This window comes from Lissotriton helveticus, chromosome 10 (genome assembly GCF_964261635.1).
Source record: "Lissotriton helveticus chromosome 10, aLisHel1.1, whole genome shotgun sequence".
NCBI lineage: Eukaryota > Metazoa > Chordata > Amphibia > Caudata > Salamandridae > Lissotriton > Lissotriton helveticus.
Window position 1 is genome coordinate 931,641,814 of NC_136071.1, and position 19,015 is coordinate 931,660,828.

Sequence of the window (19,015 nt, forward strand, 5' to 3'; positions counted from 1 at the left end):
GAAGGTAAATAACTTGTTCACCACAGCCTTGGCCTGAAGAACGACTCTAACACATGTTTGTGTTTGTTTTGACTAAAACTGCTTTAGTTAAAATATTTTTGTGATAATTATTATTGAGCGTTGCATGTGTATATTGATAATGAATGCTTTAGATTATGGTTATTGGATTTAGTAATAATTTATTGTGGCGATCTTTTGGCACAGCCAATAAGTCTGCTTTATATATTTTGATGTGGTAACCCGAGGTAAAACCAATTGGCCTACCTTTTATATACTGATGTTCTGACCCTTTGAAAAAGTCAGTAGCTCTGCTCTACTTAAAATGACACCACCTTCTATTGTGATAGCCAGGCCCAGCATTCAACTAGGGTTACAGAAAAACAGAAATTCACTTCCAGAATCAAAGGTTAAAATGATTTATTTTTAACATGCCTGTGTGTTATTTGTGTACTGCTGACTTACCTTGGTCCATGTCGTTTTGCAGAGGATTAGTTAGGGTACTTATTTTCTGCCATCTTGTCTGTGCCCTATTCTAGGTCTCATTATTGAGGGTTGAGTGCCATCGGCTAGTCGACTGGGTCTTTTCTTGAAAATGGAAGGCCATATGCGGACACGTGCCAGCAGGAGCATCACTGGCACTTCAAAGGCAAGCCCATCTGTGCCCGTCCATGCCTGGATGGAGCCAGGTGCTCCACTCAATGTCAATTTCAGCTGCTCCTTTATTCGGCGGATTTTTCCTCTAGCTCCACCTCGTTTCAATGTTTTCATCCTATCTCAGTAGCTGGGAAAGTCACATCTAGCCAATATTGCTCTTTTAGGATGAAGCCAGATCTTTACTGTGAGGAGGCTGAGGTAAACATTTTGCCATGTAGGGAAAGCAATTCTCTTGGCAAAGGTAACGCTAGTTTCTCCTTTTGCAGTTTGAACTGCAGTTCTATTCCCAAGCATAAATGGGATATTTTGACATTTCTAAATAACCTATCCCCTGATGTGCTATTTTTAACAGAGACATGGGCCAGCAAACAAGCTACCTCTGATGTGGATTTTGCCTTACCTGATGGGTACCAGATTGTGAGGTACAATCAAATAGATAAACCAGAAGTTGGCATTGCGATAACCTGTTTCTAATGCACATCGAAGGAGCTTGCAATTTCTGAAGTGCGAAGAGCTGTTTTTCTACTTGATGCTCTCCCATGAATTTTCATTTTCAGGCACACTTTTGTATCACTCTGTAGGATCTAATACTAGGTTTGCACAGGATCTGGTTGATACCATTATGCCTTGCCCTATGCATTAAAAGCAGTCAATTTTACAATTATAGGAGACCTCAATATTAATTTTGATATTACTCAATGTCCCTATGTGTTGAATCTCCTAGATTACCTTGAGCCAATTCAACTTCAGCTGTTTATCAATAGTCCTACCCTCACTTCAGGCCATATAATGGACCCAATGTTTTCCAACCTTGCAGCATTAGAGTTTGGCATTCCTCTCTTAATTGGTCAAATAATTTTATGATTCTGACAAAGATCTCTATCAAGACTTCTTTCCACTCAAGTCAGTGCTTCCTTTCAAGTATCGACCATGGTCTAGACTAAACATACAGTCCCTGCCAAGCCTTCTAGAGCATTTTCAGCTGTATCTCCCAGACACGATGGAGTATGCGGATCTGAGTGTGAGAACCTGCCTCTTGTTAGTCTTGAGCACATAAAGGAGAGATTCTCAAACCCCCCCCCAAGCACGCCGTTCCCTGGTTCAATGCCAGTTTGATGGCTATCAGAAAGGAGTGTAAAAAGCTTGAACGGGCTTGGAGGAAACACTATGACCATGTTGAAATGTAATTTATAGAGTAAGTTCAGAAATACCATAAAGCCATAGAAACAGCCCATTGGTTAGAACTTATTCACAGTTTATGACAACATTGCGCTTCAAGAGACATGGTCAGTCAATCCATGCCACATACAATGATACATGTCCTATTTTACACTATCAACCCCGGGGTCTGTTGGAGGAGTACGGGTGGCTTACTGACTTTGATTTACATTTCCCGGCCATGTTATTAGAGTGGACCTGAGATTTAGAACTTTCAATTAATTTGGTTGGAATACCACTCCAAGGAGCTTCTGCTGATTAATTACTATAATGTTTGTTTTGATATCAGTAACTGTACTATCATCAATACAGTGAGTAGAGAGATGGAGGGGTTTTCCACACGTTCTGGGTTTCCATTTTATGGATGGGCGATTTTAACATCTGTTGCTGTAACCGCATTGGCACGTGAATTGTGGCCTAAGTGACATTCATGGTGATCCATTAAAGCCCTTTACCCACAACCTGTATTGGGATGCTCTTAATGAACTTGTAGGTAAGTGTTGATTGTACTTCACTTTTGACTCACTTGTTGATCGTCCTGTTTAAAAGCCAACTTACATAGGCAGGTATTGTTATAGTATTATTGATTTTATTCTGTTCACAGATGATTTGCTAGGAATTCCTATTTGTTATAATGTTCAAGAAAACATGTTAAGTGATCACTACTTACTTTCTGGCTTCCTTTTAGGCTACACACACCCTTTGAATACCTGCGAGATCCCTGTCCCTTTAGTTGCTACTAAGAATAAAAATGACTTATAGACATGAGGCAATATTGACAAGTTAAAGCTGTTTAATAGTCTTGTGCAGATCAATAGAGAAGCATTGTTCACATGTTTAGACACCGAAGGGGAACCCACTGAAATTATAACATGGTTTGATTCTCTGTGTACCTCGATTGCAGAGATGCTCACACTTCAGGTTGCAAATCGTCCACAGAAACCAGTTAGATGGTTTGACTCCAATTGCTCTAAAGCCTATGCAGCCTTAAAGCTAATAAAATGGTCCCACACGATGCTGATCTCATTAGGATGAGTCATACATCCTATAAGGCAGCATTAGAATCAAGAAAGAGTGAGATAATATCAGAGACTTATGAGTCCCTGATAACTGCCAGCAATTTTAAGGACTCTCTGCAATTTTGGAAAGTGATAAACAACCCTTTTTTAATGAACATCCAGAAGCAGAGATTGCTTTGATCATCAGCCCGGATAGATTGGTTAAGCACTTTAAATAATGTTATGACAAACCTAACTCACTACCACATCTCATTGGTACCTTGGTAGAAAATTCAGTGGCTCCTGATACAGGTATGACGATTGAGTTGAATTAAGTTATAGCAGTCATAACTAGATGCCCTATAGGAAAGACACTTGGCTCTGAGTCTGACATGGTTCCAGCGGACTTATATAAAGATTTTTGGGAACCACTTTTGACTAATGTCTTGAATGTCATATCTAAGATTGGTGGCCTACCAAAGTCCTGGGCACAGTCAGTCATTGTGCCCATGTTCAAGAGAGGAGACAGGAGCAGCCAAAAATGTTATGGTGCTCATCACCCTGATTAACTAAGTAACAAAGATTATGGGCAGAGTTATCTTAGACAGATTAGAGACCTGCGTCCAGGTTAAAAATATTGTGTCTGACTTTCAATATGGATTTAAGGAGGGCCTAGGCACTGTGGAACAATGCCTCAATTTACAGCTAATAGTTAATAAATACACTATGGTGAAGTCAGGGCATTTCTATTTAGCCTTCATGGACTTAAAGTCTGTTTTGACTATTTAAATCACACTAAACTTTGGAGCATCCTGACAGACATGGGAGTAGAGGCTAACATTGTCTACGTTCTTAGAGAGTGTCACAGCGAGGTTTAGTCAATGTGAGGTATGGTCCCAAGGGGGAAACTTCTGCAAGCTTTTTACTCTCCCAGGTTGCCCGAAACTGATGTTTTTTGGCACCACTTTTATTCACTCTTTATACAAGCAGTTTAGAACATCATTTGGTCCATTTAAACTTGGATGTGCTGTAGGTAGGATCTCACGCCGTCCCCGTATTGCTTTATGAGGATGACACTATTTTAATCGCCAGAACAAAACTTGAATTAGAAAGGCTTCTTGATAATTTTGTGAACTTTGTGAATGGATTGGAACTAACAGTGAATCACTCCAAACCTCACATAATGATTTACAGGCCTAAATCGTACAGGGTAAGTCCTTCTTTCTTAACTACCATAATTGTATCTGTCCCTACCTACTTTTCCCTATTGAGGTATACTTTTTGTTGACCACAGCACTTTATATCAACTGGATGTAGGCACTGCAGCCAAGTTTTCCCGCACTGTGGGAGGTCTCTTTAGGTTTATGAAAAATCTAGGTTTCAAAACCTATTAAGGAGTTTGTGACTCTATATGAAGATAAATGCCTAACAGTCGCAATCTATGGCTCTGGTGTCTGGGGGACTAAAGATCTTATGGTTATTTAGAGAATTGAAAATGGATGTTTTAAAATATTGGTGGGGGTCCTACTGAGCACAGCTACTTATATTATCCATGCACAACTCAGCCTTGATTATGCTAATGACCATATTAGAATTCGACCACTTCTTCTGTGGCTATCAATCTCGGCAAAGCAAGAGTCTGTTTAGTCGCATTGTGATCAGGGACTGTATGAAGTTGGATAAGGCTGCCAGTATTCCCTGGTTAATGTACATAAAGAACATGAGTATTAGTTTGGGTTTTCCTGAATTCTATACTAGTCCAGAGGCCCTTTCATAGGCCTTTAGGCAAACCCTAAAAGATTGTTTTTGAAGCTGGAGTAGAAATAGAAGAGACTGTACTGAGAAGGTTTAAAGTTCAGTAAGTTTGTACAGTCCTTTAAACTCCTGACTTGTCATGGAATCATATCTCATATGCGTAAGCAATAATTATCAGTGGGTTTGAAGACCAAGTTAAGATCATACACCTTGTGCATCATGGTGGCCTTTCCGAACCCAGTCAGGCATCTGATGACCCTTGATGTGCGTCAGAATGACGATCATTCTATGCATTCCACTCTGCATTTAATGTTATTCTGTAAATGTTATTCTAGTTTTAGGAAATCTATTTTATTGCCACTCATAAAGGATATTAATGTCAGACACTATAGGGAAGCTTTGTTCTACTTACAATCCCTTCCATCTCTTCGCATATGCTTGTTTGTAGTGAGCTACATACAATTTGTAATTAACCATAGGAACTATGGGTTTTAGAGCACTGTTTATATATGGGACTAGTTCTACCCCTATAGTCTATATTTTATATGTTTAATCTGGCTTTATTTTGCACATATTTTATTAGAGAGATTTATGAACACTATGTAGTTAGTGCGGTCTACCTGGCCAGTATAGAATATGACAGGTTGTTTTCTCTGTTGCACTATACACCCACTTTTTTATTATGTCATACACAGTTGATTTTATCCTTGAATTGCTTGATGGCATTGCTGCATTATGCATATGTCATTTTATGCTGTAATTTTTAGCTGTTTTAAAAAAAATCTTTGATCATGTCTTATTCTGTAATTGTTTATTTAATTGATGAATGTATTTGTGTATTGATTTGCCTTTTATTACCTTTGGTTGAATAAAGCTTTCTGGTGAACTGCTCGAGTCATATTGCTACCAAAACTGAATTAGTATCAATATAGCTGAAGAGATTTTTTCTATTACTAGGTCTTTTTCAGACCCCACTTTTAAAACCTTCTAGCCGCCGTCCAACCCCACCAGATGAAGAAGCCAGCTTATTATTTCTCTAAACCGGTGATATTAATATGAACAGCTTTACCTGATGGAACCAGCAAGTATTTACCCTCCCCTACCTCTCTTACTGGTCTTGGACCTTCTCTCCCCTTTTTTCAGCCTTTTTCAATTACAGACTTGACTTCTTTGGCTGCAACGATTAAATCAGGATCAATTCTGGAATCAGCTTAGCCTAGCATTTACCAGTCTGTCTTGACCATTATCTACCCTTTCCTGATGGAACTTCTGAATCTTTCAATCTCTCCCACTACCGTGCCTCCTGCTTGGAAACATTGTGTGGTAGTACCTTGGCTCAAAAAGCCTCCAAGCCCGCAAATTTCTGACCCATCTCCTTACTATCTTTTGTCTCCAAATTGATTGAAAAGTGTATTAACCTTCAGTTATCTTCCTATATAGAGGCATATGGCCTTCTCCATATCTCCCAGTCCAGTTTCCTGCCAAAGCACAACAGTGACTCTGTTTCGCTGTTGGCAATAGATGAACATAAATGGATTATATACAGGAATGGAACTGTGGCTGTGATCCTGTTGGATCTTAGTGCACTTTTGACAATGTCTCGCACAATGTTCTGCTGAGTCGATTACAGGACTGTGGGTCAGAGAAATGGCTTTGACATAGTTTGATTTCTTTTTGAAATGTCAGTGCTTCCAGGTCCTGGACAAACCTTTCTACTCTGAGACACTTACAGTTAAGCCTGAATTCCCTTAGGGCTCCTTCTTGAGCCAAAGTCCTTTTAATATTTAAGTCCAACCTTTGGCTCACCTTGTAGAATCCTTCAGCATCTCTTTACTCTTTTATGCCGATGACACTCAATTGATCTCCCCTGAGTATGTGGTCACCACAGTACGCCTCTGAGCTTGCCTGCGTGCTATATCCAATTTGATGGAGATTAACTGTCTACAGCTTAAAAGGAAGATGAAGTGCTTGTTGATGGAAATCAGCCAGCAGTTTGGTCGCCAGTGTGGTGGCCAGAATAACTTGTTGCTTGACAGCGAGTCAAATTAGAACCTCCAAATTGAAAAATTGGCTGGGTGTTGCTTTGACATACTGCGCAGTCTAAAGAAAATACTGTGGGCCTTACCAGACCATATGCAGATGACCACTGCCCAGGCAATTATCATCTCTTGCCTGGACTAAGCAATACACTTGAGTTTATGGTCAAGCACTATTCCCTTAATTGGCTGCAAAAATCCACAATGACGCTGTTCGGCTGCAAGTTTCAATCTGTGTTCTCTCATCTGCCCTTACTTCACAGTCTTTCTGTGGAGAGGCTGGTCAAATTTAAGCCATTATGTATTGCCTACAGGGCTTTTTCCAAACACCAGTCCTAGGATTCTTAAGGGCATTATTCGACCATATGTGCCAGCCAGGCCCTTTGGTCAGAGAAATCCAACTTAGGAATTCTGCCCAGGTTTAAGAAAGCTAGTTGGAGGTTCATTGTTTAGTTACCTGACTTCCAAACTCTGGAATTCTCTCCCAGTTCAGCTTTGAACGTATCCCAGCAAAGTTCTTTTCTGGAAAAAGCTCAAAATGTACTATTTTAGGACAGTATTTATAAGTGTGGGGTAATGCAGTAGTGCTGGGGAGCCTTGATTGGGTTGCGTTCTATAAATCATAAAAATAAACATTTTGTGACTAAGGCCTTTTTATTTTCCTCACCTAAATTAAATGCTGTTCACCATTACCGGGTCCAAAAAAGTGTAACCCACCTTAAAAGATGAAGGTTATGTCACTGAATTTTCAAATGAGACATTTGGCATGCACAGTCAAATCAATACTCATCCTTATCACTGGTACCACAGCTCCAATGTTTAAATGGGAGGACAAAAAGGATAGAGGAACATTTAGAACCATGCCTACTCTAATTACCAGACCTGCCTATATACCACAAAATGATGATACAGACAAGCTAGGAACTAAATTCAGCACTACCATGATATTAGTACTGAAATTAATTCTATGTAATATTAATGATCATTTAAGTACTAGCCCTCTAACACAGAACTGAGATTTGTATATAGGCGAATATGGATAATGTACTTGTTCCCAGCACTGAAACGCTCATTATATTGACCAGTATAAAAGGAGAAACAAAGAACATTTTTGTAGTTTATTCCCGGTCAATATCACCTACAAATCTAACGAGTTCTCCTTATAACTGTTGGACCTACCTGACAGCTAGCTTTTTCTTTAGGTGGTATCAATAGTGGATATTTGGCTGATTTAGAATGTCGGGTTTAGTCCAGTGAGGACATCCTGGTCTGAAATGGCCTTTGGTGGTATACATCAAGATAATAGATTCCACTGCCATTCTACAGAACATTTTACTGCCAGCATGGCTGACCAATTCTCATATAGTTGCTTAAAACAACAAAAAAAACAATAGGAATGGAATTAATTAATTAAAAGCCACACAATTCCTAGGAACATCTAGATCTCTAATGTGATTTTTTAAACTTCTCCACCATGTGGAATTTCCAATTGTATTGTTATGTATGCCTTCCATTAAAAGTCTTTAGCATGAATAATCAGATTAAAATCCGGTTATCCATGGCTGTGATGTAACAGCTGCAGGAAACAAAACTTGTTTCCCACTGTTGTATCGTCACCAGGAGAAGTATGCACTTCCTCTGGGTTGTACTGCCTTACTCGGGTCTGGGGAGACACGACAGAGACAGGGAAATGGCAGTTAGTGGTCGTAACCTCCTTCTAATGTCTTTTCTGGGTCTCCACAGACTCAAAGAACGCTGGGGACTGTGGGTAGTTGTGTGTCTCTGCCCACCCCCACATTCCCCTATCAGCATATCATCATAGTACTCTGCAGACTCATGATGACAGGGGAAAATAAGCTAGTGGTCAGCACAGCAATGGCTCTCTGCACAGAGTGCAACTCTGAAAAGGAAAGTGAGGCACAGATGGATAGAATTGGGGGCAGGAGGCCACTTTTTTATATTTGATTAGTGAGTGGAGAAGAAGAGAAATTGTAGAGGGGGAAGGGGCAGTTTTTCTCAATTTGGATAAGAAGGGAGTGTAAATGTAGAGAGATCAGTGGAGCTAGGTGGCAGGGGCCTGTTTTTCAGTTTTGGTGGGGGGTAAATGTAGAAGGTGGTGGGGTGGCTGGAAGGAGCACAGATTGTTATTAATCTTTGGAAGGGGTTGTGGAAGTCATGTTTTGTATGCCTCTACCATTAATTATGATTTGGAGTAGCCGTGCATTTCATAGAACTGTAGGTGGGTAAAAAGTAAATAACTGAGGTGTTTTTTACCATATGGTTCTGAGAGCCATTATAGAGTTTCACTCTTATTTTCTATTTATTGACCCTCCAAGCCCCTAGCTGAAATGCATCCCCTTTATTTACTGTTACCCCTACATAATTCTAAAGATTATTATAATTATTTTAAATATTTCTGTAGACTGGGTCAAGCCATAAAGCCAGATGAGCAGTTTAGAGATAACTTTACTGGTAAAATGAGAACATCGTCATTGCCACAAATAGCGTAATAACAGAATAGATAGTTGTATCAGGAAAGATGTAGCAATATGAGTTAATCATAGAGGTGCATTGCATAGTGTGTTATTCAAGATATCAAATGTAAGTCTAGCTTCAAAAGGAATAAGTGGAGATGTTCAAAAATGGTAGCGATGTGATCTGATCATTTTGATCCACCAACAAATTGGGTGGCACCATGGCAGAACACTAATAGGTACAGTCAAAGATTTGGGGAGAACTGCCAGAACTGCAATAGCTCCAAGATTGTGAGTGGAGTGAGGGGCAGAGTGTTTGAGCTTCCTGACTAGCTGAAGTTGGCAGAATGCTGATTTAGTCAGTTCTGTGATATGTTAATTTAGAATGCAATTTTGGCGGATGATAAAGACGATACGTTTTGGATGAGGGACCAAAAATGGGAAAATACCAATGGGATGGAGAGAATGAAGCCATTTTTAGATTAGGTGGGAAGTCAAAGAGGAAGGGAAGTAGGAATTGTGCTTTGGTGTGATCATTTATTTGGTTGTCTTTTTCAAGGAAGGATTTTAATCTTTTAATTTTGGATGGGTCAGAGACTCTTCACTGTAGCGGAGCATTGTAAGGAAATTAATATATTTGAATAGATTTTCTTGTAGTATTGTGGCTGGAGTTTTCATATATAAATGAAAAGATGAGGTGAAAGAATTGAGCCCTGTGGTGCACCACATTTCAATTGGAGAGTAGCAGATTCAATGGATTTTTATTGGATACATTCAGATTTTGGTGTTAGAATGTGGTGTATTCTTCAATGAAGTATTTCCAACAGTTTCTGTGAATACATCTTTTTGTTTTATCTGCCTTTGTTGAGGAGTGGGTCACATTTAGAAGTAGGATGTCAAAAAATATTATTTAAGTATGAATGAACCCTGGTCCTGGGTATGAAAAGAAGGTTCAAGTTGAAGGATGTGTGGAGATATGATATTTCACAAGCCTCCACTTTTGCAATTCTTGCATTGATGAAGGGATATTTTAGCTTTGTTGCAGTAGTGGTTGATTGGTTGCTGCAGTGGTTGGTTTTGGTTTTAATTGGCTTTTCTGTGTGTACACAGGTTAATAGGAGATCACTCTGAACTAAGTGGCCAAGACAAGATCTTCTTCACTCCTAGGTTGCCTATTGAGGTATTGTAACTCACTGCAATTGTAGATTTAGAGACTCTATGTTTCGGGATGCTAATGCATTTGTGGAGGATGAAGTGACATATTGTTAGTAGGATGTTACTTTGGGTTATGAAAGTAGGAGTGAACTGCGCCTTCATGGCAAACACAAGATCCAAATTGAAGTTTGTGAAAGGATATCATGTTTGAAGAGGGCTATTTTAGGTTTGTAGTAGTAGTTGGTGATTGGTTGCTGTGTGTACACATGGTCTCTGCTACTCTAACAAGCAATCAATCAGCACTGGATTGCAGTGGCAACACCTACATAATTCCTGGGTTACCAGTCAATGATTTTCCTCCCACTACATTTGTAACGTTAGTGACCATAACCATATTTTGGGATGCTGCTACTAATTTTCAAGACCACATTCTTCCTTGGTGCAGTACTGAGGCACACAATGCTCAAAAAGTGAAGACAAGGGCACACAGGATAAAACAAAAGAAAACCAAGGACATGCATGTTGACAACAGATATCATTGGGTGTTTCTATGCTTGGGAGTAGGTATCCAGATGTTGGGGATGCAGTGCCTTCAAAGCAGCCTTCTCGCATGCAAGAACTATAAATCTTGCAAGATTACTGCAACTGCCATTTTGGGTGTTGTGCAGCATACAAACAGCTCAAGAACAAAACTATGTGATAATCATTATGGATTCTGACTGGAAAGGACTGTAGATGAACTCCTGCTCCACCGAACATGGGGGAATATTTATCATTGTGTTGCATCACCCTTGCCCCACGCAGAGGGGGGTGCAAGGGCAACACAACAACAAAGTTAGATTTATCAAGCCACACAAGGCCATCTTGCATGGCTTGAACAATCTGGAGTAACACATGGCAGTGCAAATTGCTGCCTTGCAGTACTCTGGACCAGGGAAGCTTTCCATGGGTGCAGCGTGGGTGTTCCCACACATTCACCAATGGATTTTGGCACATTTCTTGATTTATCATTACTTGTAAACCGGGGAATGCATCAACATGCTACACCTGCCCAGGTAAGGTGTAACAAGGAGATAGCTTTATTCAGGCAGCACATTTACGTATATTGCTCTGTAAATACAGTGCATTCCTGACTTTTCAAGGTGGCTTGCTGCATTGCACGAAAGTTCGATATATGTTCCCCACTATGTTTAGATCCAAAGGCCAGAGAATTTCTGCATGCAGGTCTCTTGTAGCACAGCATTTGAACACTGCAAGAACAAGGTCAAATCCTGGAAAGGATGAAATTGTCTTCCCAGAACCCACAAGGATGGCTTGGCAGTCGTTGAGAGGGTTGGTGGCCTACTAAGATATGAAGGAAATATTGTGCCAGCATAATTAGGATGAATCCAAGGCATAGCCTAATCCAGCCAAGTTTAAATGACTACCCTTCTACTTATTGGGACAATTTGTAGTGGTCTGCACTCTTAACTCTGACATACAGGAGAGCCTGTATGCTTTGAAGTGTGATTTTATAGTCTCTGAAAGCAGCGTAGCCGTGTATGAGCACTTACACACAGTGAAGAAATAAATAGCTTCAATAACAATCACATAAAGGCTTTCATGACTTCAAGTGGCTACCTGTAAGACGCAAACGCAACTGAACCATCTAGATGGTTGCTTTCACCGAACCTGGCTATTATTGCTGAAACATGTAAAGATTGCGACTATAAACGCAACAACACTAAAGATTCTTTCTGACTATACTGCAGTTCTTACACCGACTACCAAAATGTGATGCAGTCATTACAACGCAATTACTTTGAAGTAGACTACAAAGGGTATCTACAGAATGCTTCTTTTAGTTCATCACAAGTAAAAGCAGCAATCACTCATAAAAGGATGTGTATCTTGTATTTAGTCATAAATCTTTACTTACTCAGTGGAATTGGAGCGTGGTCTAAATCTTTTGCCTCTCATTTTCTTTCTGTTGCCTCCAAGGTTTCCTGAAATAAATGCATTGTATTATCAAATACCACATTGTGTCTCTTTACACATTATCGACTTGTTTTTTAAGCATTAAGTCAAGTGCAACAGTGAGATGTTTTGTGTAAGTACGAATATATGCAAACAATATATTGTTTTCCAATACAGTGTCCTGCCAAAGGGCAGTCTCACCATACCATGTGTAGGGGGTGTCTAACTGCAGCATAGGGCTTTACTTAGCTTTCATTGCAGAGTACAATACTGTCTCACTCTAGGTGAATTGCATCAATTGTACTCCATCAGCTACTTGACTCCACCAATTATTATTCCATTTTCTGATTGTAAGCGCACAGAGTTCAGTTTCCCTTGGGTGCACTTTCCTGCTGCAAAGAACATGGAAGCAAGCTGTTAATTCTTCTACCTCCCCGTGTGGCCCATTCTGTTTGCAGTATTACAGAAGTCACAAGTGGATTAATATTGGATACCATAAGAGAAGCTGTCCCAGGGTGGTATACCGCATTTATCTCAATCCTCTCAAATCCAGAAATCATTAAATGAGGCTACATCTTACACCAACCGGTTTGTGTATTGATTTTTTTTAAACGTGGATCCTGGGTGTATTACCATCCCCCCATATTCATCGGAAGGGCTTTTGCACTAGTACCACTGGTCCAGCCAAAATAGACAGAGATGATGCCTCGTCCTAATATAGTTGTATTAAGTCTATCCTGCAATACCAATCTTTTATTATACCAACTGACACTCTAACTAGAAACCCTCACCTCATAGTGACATGGCTTTCTGTGCATGGCACCAGAAGTTTGATTTTCAAAATTGCTGTGTAGCTACAGTGGCGTAGCTAGCCCTTGTGCTGCCTGTGGCGGTCACTGCTTTTGTTGCCTGCGGCTGCCGCGTGAAAGAGCGGTCGGTGGGGTTGAGGGGTGCTGCTGGCCGTTTTTGCATTGGCGGCTGTATGGAAGAGCAGGGGGCGGGGGTGGTTTAGGCCCCCCGACCCCAAACCTTGTAACGCCCGGTGCAGACTGTACCCCTGACCCGCCTTGCAACTCCTCTGTGTAGCTAAAAGAAGACCATTGAGAGGCATGTTTAGATACGACAGAAGTCATGTACTCCAGTTTCACTACTACCCAAGGACTCAAGTCCATGATCTCAGTGGGTGGAGAGGTGTGGTGCAGCGGTCAGGGCAGCTTCCTTTGGAGCACAGGGTTCACGGTTCGATCCTCGGCAGCAGCTCAGCTCAGCACCATGTGACTCTGGGCAATAGCTCACCTAATTTCCACGACGGCCCCCAGCTCCTTGAGACCCATACGGGTGAGTAGTTTGTGCTTTACAAATACAGATTTACATATTTTTTTATTTTTATGTATCTCATGCCTCACTTACAGCAGTGAAACATTGACTTTGCAAACAGATTGTGAAAGCTTCCAATATTGCCCGTAAATGTATGTTTTACCTCATCTCGTGGAGCTCTTTGCCTTGGTCACCGCTGGGGGAACTGCTGAACATTTTTGTGATCACAGATTTTCAATAAATACAGTTTGTAGACTCAGTCTTAAGGCAGAGTACTGACACAGCCAAGGAATTAGGCAGTGCTGACAGAAAGCTAGTTGACATTCTCAAACCCCAAGCCTACATCAGCAAAGACTTGTTCTCAAAAGGAGATAAGAGAACTGTTACCTTTTAAAATAGCATCAACCACTCCAAGTACATTAACCAAAACCCCAACTGAGATTTAGGATGTTGATTGACACTTGCCAGGGCAGGGTGTAAGAGAGCAAATGTAAAGTGGATGAAAAGCAAATGATTCCAGACCTACTTACCACTATGATGGCAAGGAGTAGGCTTATAACGATAACCCTGCTACAAGAAAGCAGGGGATTGACATTAAATCTCTACTGCTTGACAACTCCTTCAACAAGCTCTCAAACTGACCTATGTTTCCAAAAGATCCATCCCCCAGCGACAAGATCCTTCTCCGTGATCTCCTGACTATCTCAGTATCTAACTTGGCACCAATGCTTTTTAACTTAAAGCTGTATTATTACGTACTTTTACTACCTTAATTGCTCTATTGGGCTATATTCTTTTGTTGATTGTTTATGACTCACTTAAATCCTCGCATGCAACGTGAGTAAAAATCAAATTATGCACATAACATGTAAAGAGCTCTGATACCTTTGGGTCTAGCTATCGCTATATAAAACTCAGGTAAATAAATAGAGATAAGGAAGGTGTCAAAAGGGGGAATGTCTATCACATTCTCAATGCACCATCTATGGACAAAGACAGAGGAGAGATCAAAACCTTTAAACTGGGGGATTGGGGGATGGAATTATAAGACAAAATTAAGGTAATGGCAAAAGCAATCGCATCTGAAAAGGCTAGTGCATTTATGTGTAGCGCTAAAAAGACCAGGTGATTTAGGAGGATCAGGGGGACACACTACAATAGTTTGGCCACAGGAAACCAAGTTGGTAAAGAATAAGATGACAAAACTGAGCACCACAGGTAAAAGGTCAACAGCAGCCGATAAGGAAAACAAATTAAATGGCTGCACTGTTACATAACCTGCATATTGTCCTGACATTGCTCTGTCAGATTAGAAAATAGGTAAATTTCCTTTAGTGATCTATCATCTACTTGCTGTGCAGTACATCATGTGGAAGTTATCCTCATTCTTCTTTAATCTCCTTCATACACTATAAGCACCATCAACATGTAAGCCCCTTCACAAGAGCAATAAGGTAGTCCAACACATCAACCTTGCCCAGTATTACGAAGGGAGCAGTTCATCTGCAGTTCATTTGTGTCCTCATGTAATGCAACTGGTGCTATGTAAAGCGCTCTGATACCCAATTCAGGTCAAGTTCGCGGTATATAAAACTCTGTAGAATAAAAAATGTTAAAAAAAAATAAAGCTCTAAATTTCACAGCAGCCACTACACATACCTTTACTTTAGGGTAGTACTCAGCTGGAGTTGTTTGTTGATCACAACACTGTTAGATTTACTGACTGGTCCTTAGGTTCTTTCTTTTCAGCCAATTTCATTTACTGGCTATTTTTAGCCTGAGACCAAGAAACTGATCAACAACGTCATATTTGGCCTACATGGATTTGTTACCATGCCATTCTCTCTCACAAGACTCAATCAATCTCCAACAGAGAGTTAAAACAAAAATTCAGAATGACTGTAGCCTACTTCCTTCTATGGCACATCTTTGTAGAAAACAAGCAGGCATGGAAGCTGGATGTTCACTTTCATCTTGGGACCCTTTCCAGGGTTTTCATGGTTTTTCTTGGTTTATTTTCATTCCCACCACGGGCCTATATAATCGAGGCCAAATCCATTTTTATGGCTACCCATGTGGGCCTTCTAAGGAATTCTGTTGATGAATAACTAGTCAATAAACTCTGCAAGCTCCATTTGAGCAAAATAGCTTGGTATTAATACTGGGGCAGGTCCCCATTTAAATGGCTATAGATACGGTCTTCTGCAAAAAAGTTGTCAAACTTTTATAAGTCTCATCATTGCTGCCTGTGATTTACATAGACAGTAATGCAATGGCAAGCACTTCTTTTAGATCTGGTGACACTTTAGGAACTGTTTTTCAGTGCCGAGTCAAAACGTTTTGTTCAGAATGGTTTTTTTTCACCTGCATTGTTTGCTGTACGCAGATTTGGTTTTTTAGAAAAGTCACTTTCATTTCTCTTTTCCTACAGAACGAGGCTCTTTCGTGTGACCTTACTGGCAGCTAGGCTTCTTGCAGAGTATTTTCTAGTGGCTAGGAAATGTGTTTGAGATAGGCGTAGGTACTTGAAATCCTCTTCAATTTCTGTGACTTCTTCTGTTGGGACATTGCTTCATTTTTAATTCTCCTCCTCATGGAAGCATTACTGTCAGGAGGGTAATTTTGGCTGGTCTGAGCAGCAGGATTCAAGCTGATGTTTCCAGGCTACACCAGGTATGCCCTAAGCCATATTTTCACTGCTCTGTAAGGGATGGCACAATAGGTACTGTAGTACACATAATCCCAGTCCCCTTATATACCTCCGCAAAAAAATTGCTGTCCAGAGATTTTCATTTACTTAACCCCCAAAACCTATGTTTTGACACCAACGTGAAGTATATAGGTCTCATGGTTCCATAAAATAGTGCATCATCACTGCAAAACATTCTACATTTTTAAAATTGTTGTCAAGAAAAATTCGGCCCAGTTTAGCAATGTCTACCCAAGCTAAATTACTTATCTATTGATACAAAAACACAAATCTAAAATAAAAATGAAAATCTATGGATAACAATTTTTTTACAGAGGTATATCAAGGGGCCAGGGCTAAAAGTGACATTTGACTTTCCATGCATAGGGTGTATGTTTGCACCGGATACTATGGCCTTATAGGAGAGTTAATTACGGCAGAAATTCTTAAGCAAATTTAATCATGTTTAAAGGGGAAACACTAACACTTTACTCCTGTTTAGCAGGGGTAAAGTGCAGAGTTTAAGGCCAACAAAAATAGGGTCTAGGAAAATGCGAAATACGGGGTTGAAAAGGCCAGAAAAGGCAGATTTCCTACACTTTTCATTTATTGTTACAAATCATAAATGTAACACGTACACTTGCTAAGGAATCTGTGACATGTAGAAGTCTGCTGTTTTTAGTGTATATTACAGGCCCTAATGTGTTTTGACAGGGTTTGTGTTAATGCATTGAGTATATTCACTTATCACTAGGCTTTGGGATGATATCTTAAAATGAAAGTGGGTTTCTTTCTACGTTTGTGCAAAGCAAGCAGAATAATGTTTTAGATTTTTGTTTGTGGAAATTGTCACACAAATTTCCTAGGCTTCTTAGATTGAAGGAGATTTTTTGTTTCTTCAATGTTCTACGTTATAGGCAGGTGCAGTTACAAGGTAAAACGTTTCCCACAGAATGATCTTGCTCTTGCTTTGGTTTCTGCAATGATAGAGTTCTAAAATTAACATGTATTAAAGCTTCCAAAAGCTTCAAATGAGAGCATTGGGTACTATTTCCATATTGCATTTTGTAGTATGTGAGTGAGGTAGTACTGATGTAGTACTACTCATGTACTAAAAATGCTATTCATTCATTTAAGGGCATCATTTTTCTGTGCAGAGATCTCTGCCAATGAGATCTCAGTACACATAAGAATATGATTTAGTTGTAAATGTGGGCAGGACATGAGAGAGTAGTAGGTAAATGGGAAATAACTACTCCTAAATGGGAGGGGTTTAGGAGAATGTAATGCAGGGTTTAGGGAGGGACATGCTAATACAAACTGTGGGAAAATGCCTCTTTTTGCATGATCACCCTGATTTCTTGAGCTGATGCTGCTAGGTTGGCACTGTGCCATGAGAGTCTGCTAACCAGGCCCGAGTGCATGTTTCCTGACCCCTAAAATATGTTGAAAATGAATATATACTGTCATATTTAAGTTACCTAAAAGTCCCTATTATATGGTACAAAGTCTAACCAAAGTCTGTAAGTTAAATGTCTCTAATGGACTGCAGCACCCTCTGAACAGTTACAAATGTCAAAACCATAACACAATATAAAAATCCTATTCCAATATTATAACGATAGAGAATAACTGAACAAAAGTACTCCAAAATGACAAAAAGACAATCAGGGGAATAGGAGATATACATTTTCAAAGTTTAAAATTCAAAATAGCACCAAACAGTGTTACGTGCCAACCACACGGTCCTCTGGTTGCACTTGACCAGGACCTTGGCGTGGTTTAAGGCTGCTCGCGATGGAGCAGGCATTGGACAAAGAAACCAGATTCTCCTTTATGTTTTGCAAGCAGTCTGGTCATCCTTAAAGGAACCATTCAACATCATCAACCCCAGTGTGCCTAAACACATCTCATATTTTACACCTTGCTAACAGGTGGACGTCAGGAATATATTTATGTTTTCAGCTTTTGTACAGCTATCAGACACTCTGTGGCTCAGAAACGTCATATTGAAGTCTTTACTTCAATACAAACATTCTTGAATTACAGTCTTTACTCATATTTACTACCTGCTTGGAAGCTTGTAGAGGGGATGAGAAGATGGGGGTGGCAAGGGCTGGGGAGGGAAGAGCTGATGTCGACGGTGAGGGGAGCATAACATATGCCATTGCTGTGATCAAATGAAGGTGAAAAACAGGTTGAGCAGTAATGCAGCCATTTTCGCTCATCAATTTTACTGACCAGAATTTCCTAGTTGTGAATTCAGACCTGGTGTTTCCACCCTCATTAATCCAGGTGATGGAATGTAGAAGGATTCCACAAGAGAATTCAACTCAGCCAGAGTGGAAGTCAGGCTCCTTGTTTAGCCAGATGTTTATTATCTCAGTGATAAAACAGTTGTGAAACTGCATGCCAGTTAAAGATTTAACCAAATTATTATTCAGTAAAAAACTCCTAATTATACAATAAAGGATGTCCTGATGCACAAATCACACAGACCCACAGATGGCCCTGGAAATTAGTTTAAAAAACAAAACAAAACCATGAATTGAAGAGTAGAACATATTACATTTACAAAGAAAAGGCAGTGCAGCACGAGACTTTATGATGATCGGATTCCAAGAAAAATATATTGATAGGGTGGTTTGTGACTCTTGAAGCAGCTTTCAGCAATGATGGTTTTGGGAGTGTGGGCAGAGGGCCCTACCCTCCTGGAATTTTCTGGCGGGTGGTAGGGTCCGAGGGAAAAGGGTGCAATGATTG

At 40.1% G+C, this 19,015-nt stretch overlaps 1 protein-coding gene across 2 annotated transcripts in view; it reads right to left on the reverse strand.

Annotated features, from left to right (window-relative positions):
- ADAM22 (ADAM metallopeptidase domain 22) overlaps positions 1-19,015 on the reverse strand; it is a 1,243,161-nt gene that overhangs the window by 72,603 nt on the left and 1,151,543 nt on the right. For both annotated transcript variants that reach the window (XM_078663588.1, XM_078663589.1), the window contains exon 29: positions 12,209-12,275. In XM_078663588.1, the coding sequence (XP_078519714.1) occupies positions 12,209-12,275 (67 nt within the window). The remainder of the gene's footprint in view (positions 1-12,208; positions 12,276-19,015) is intronic.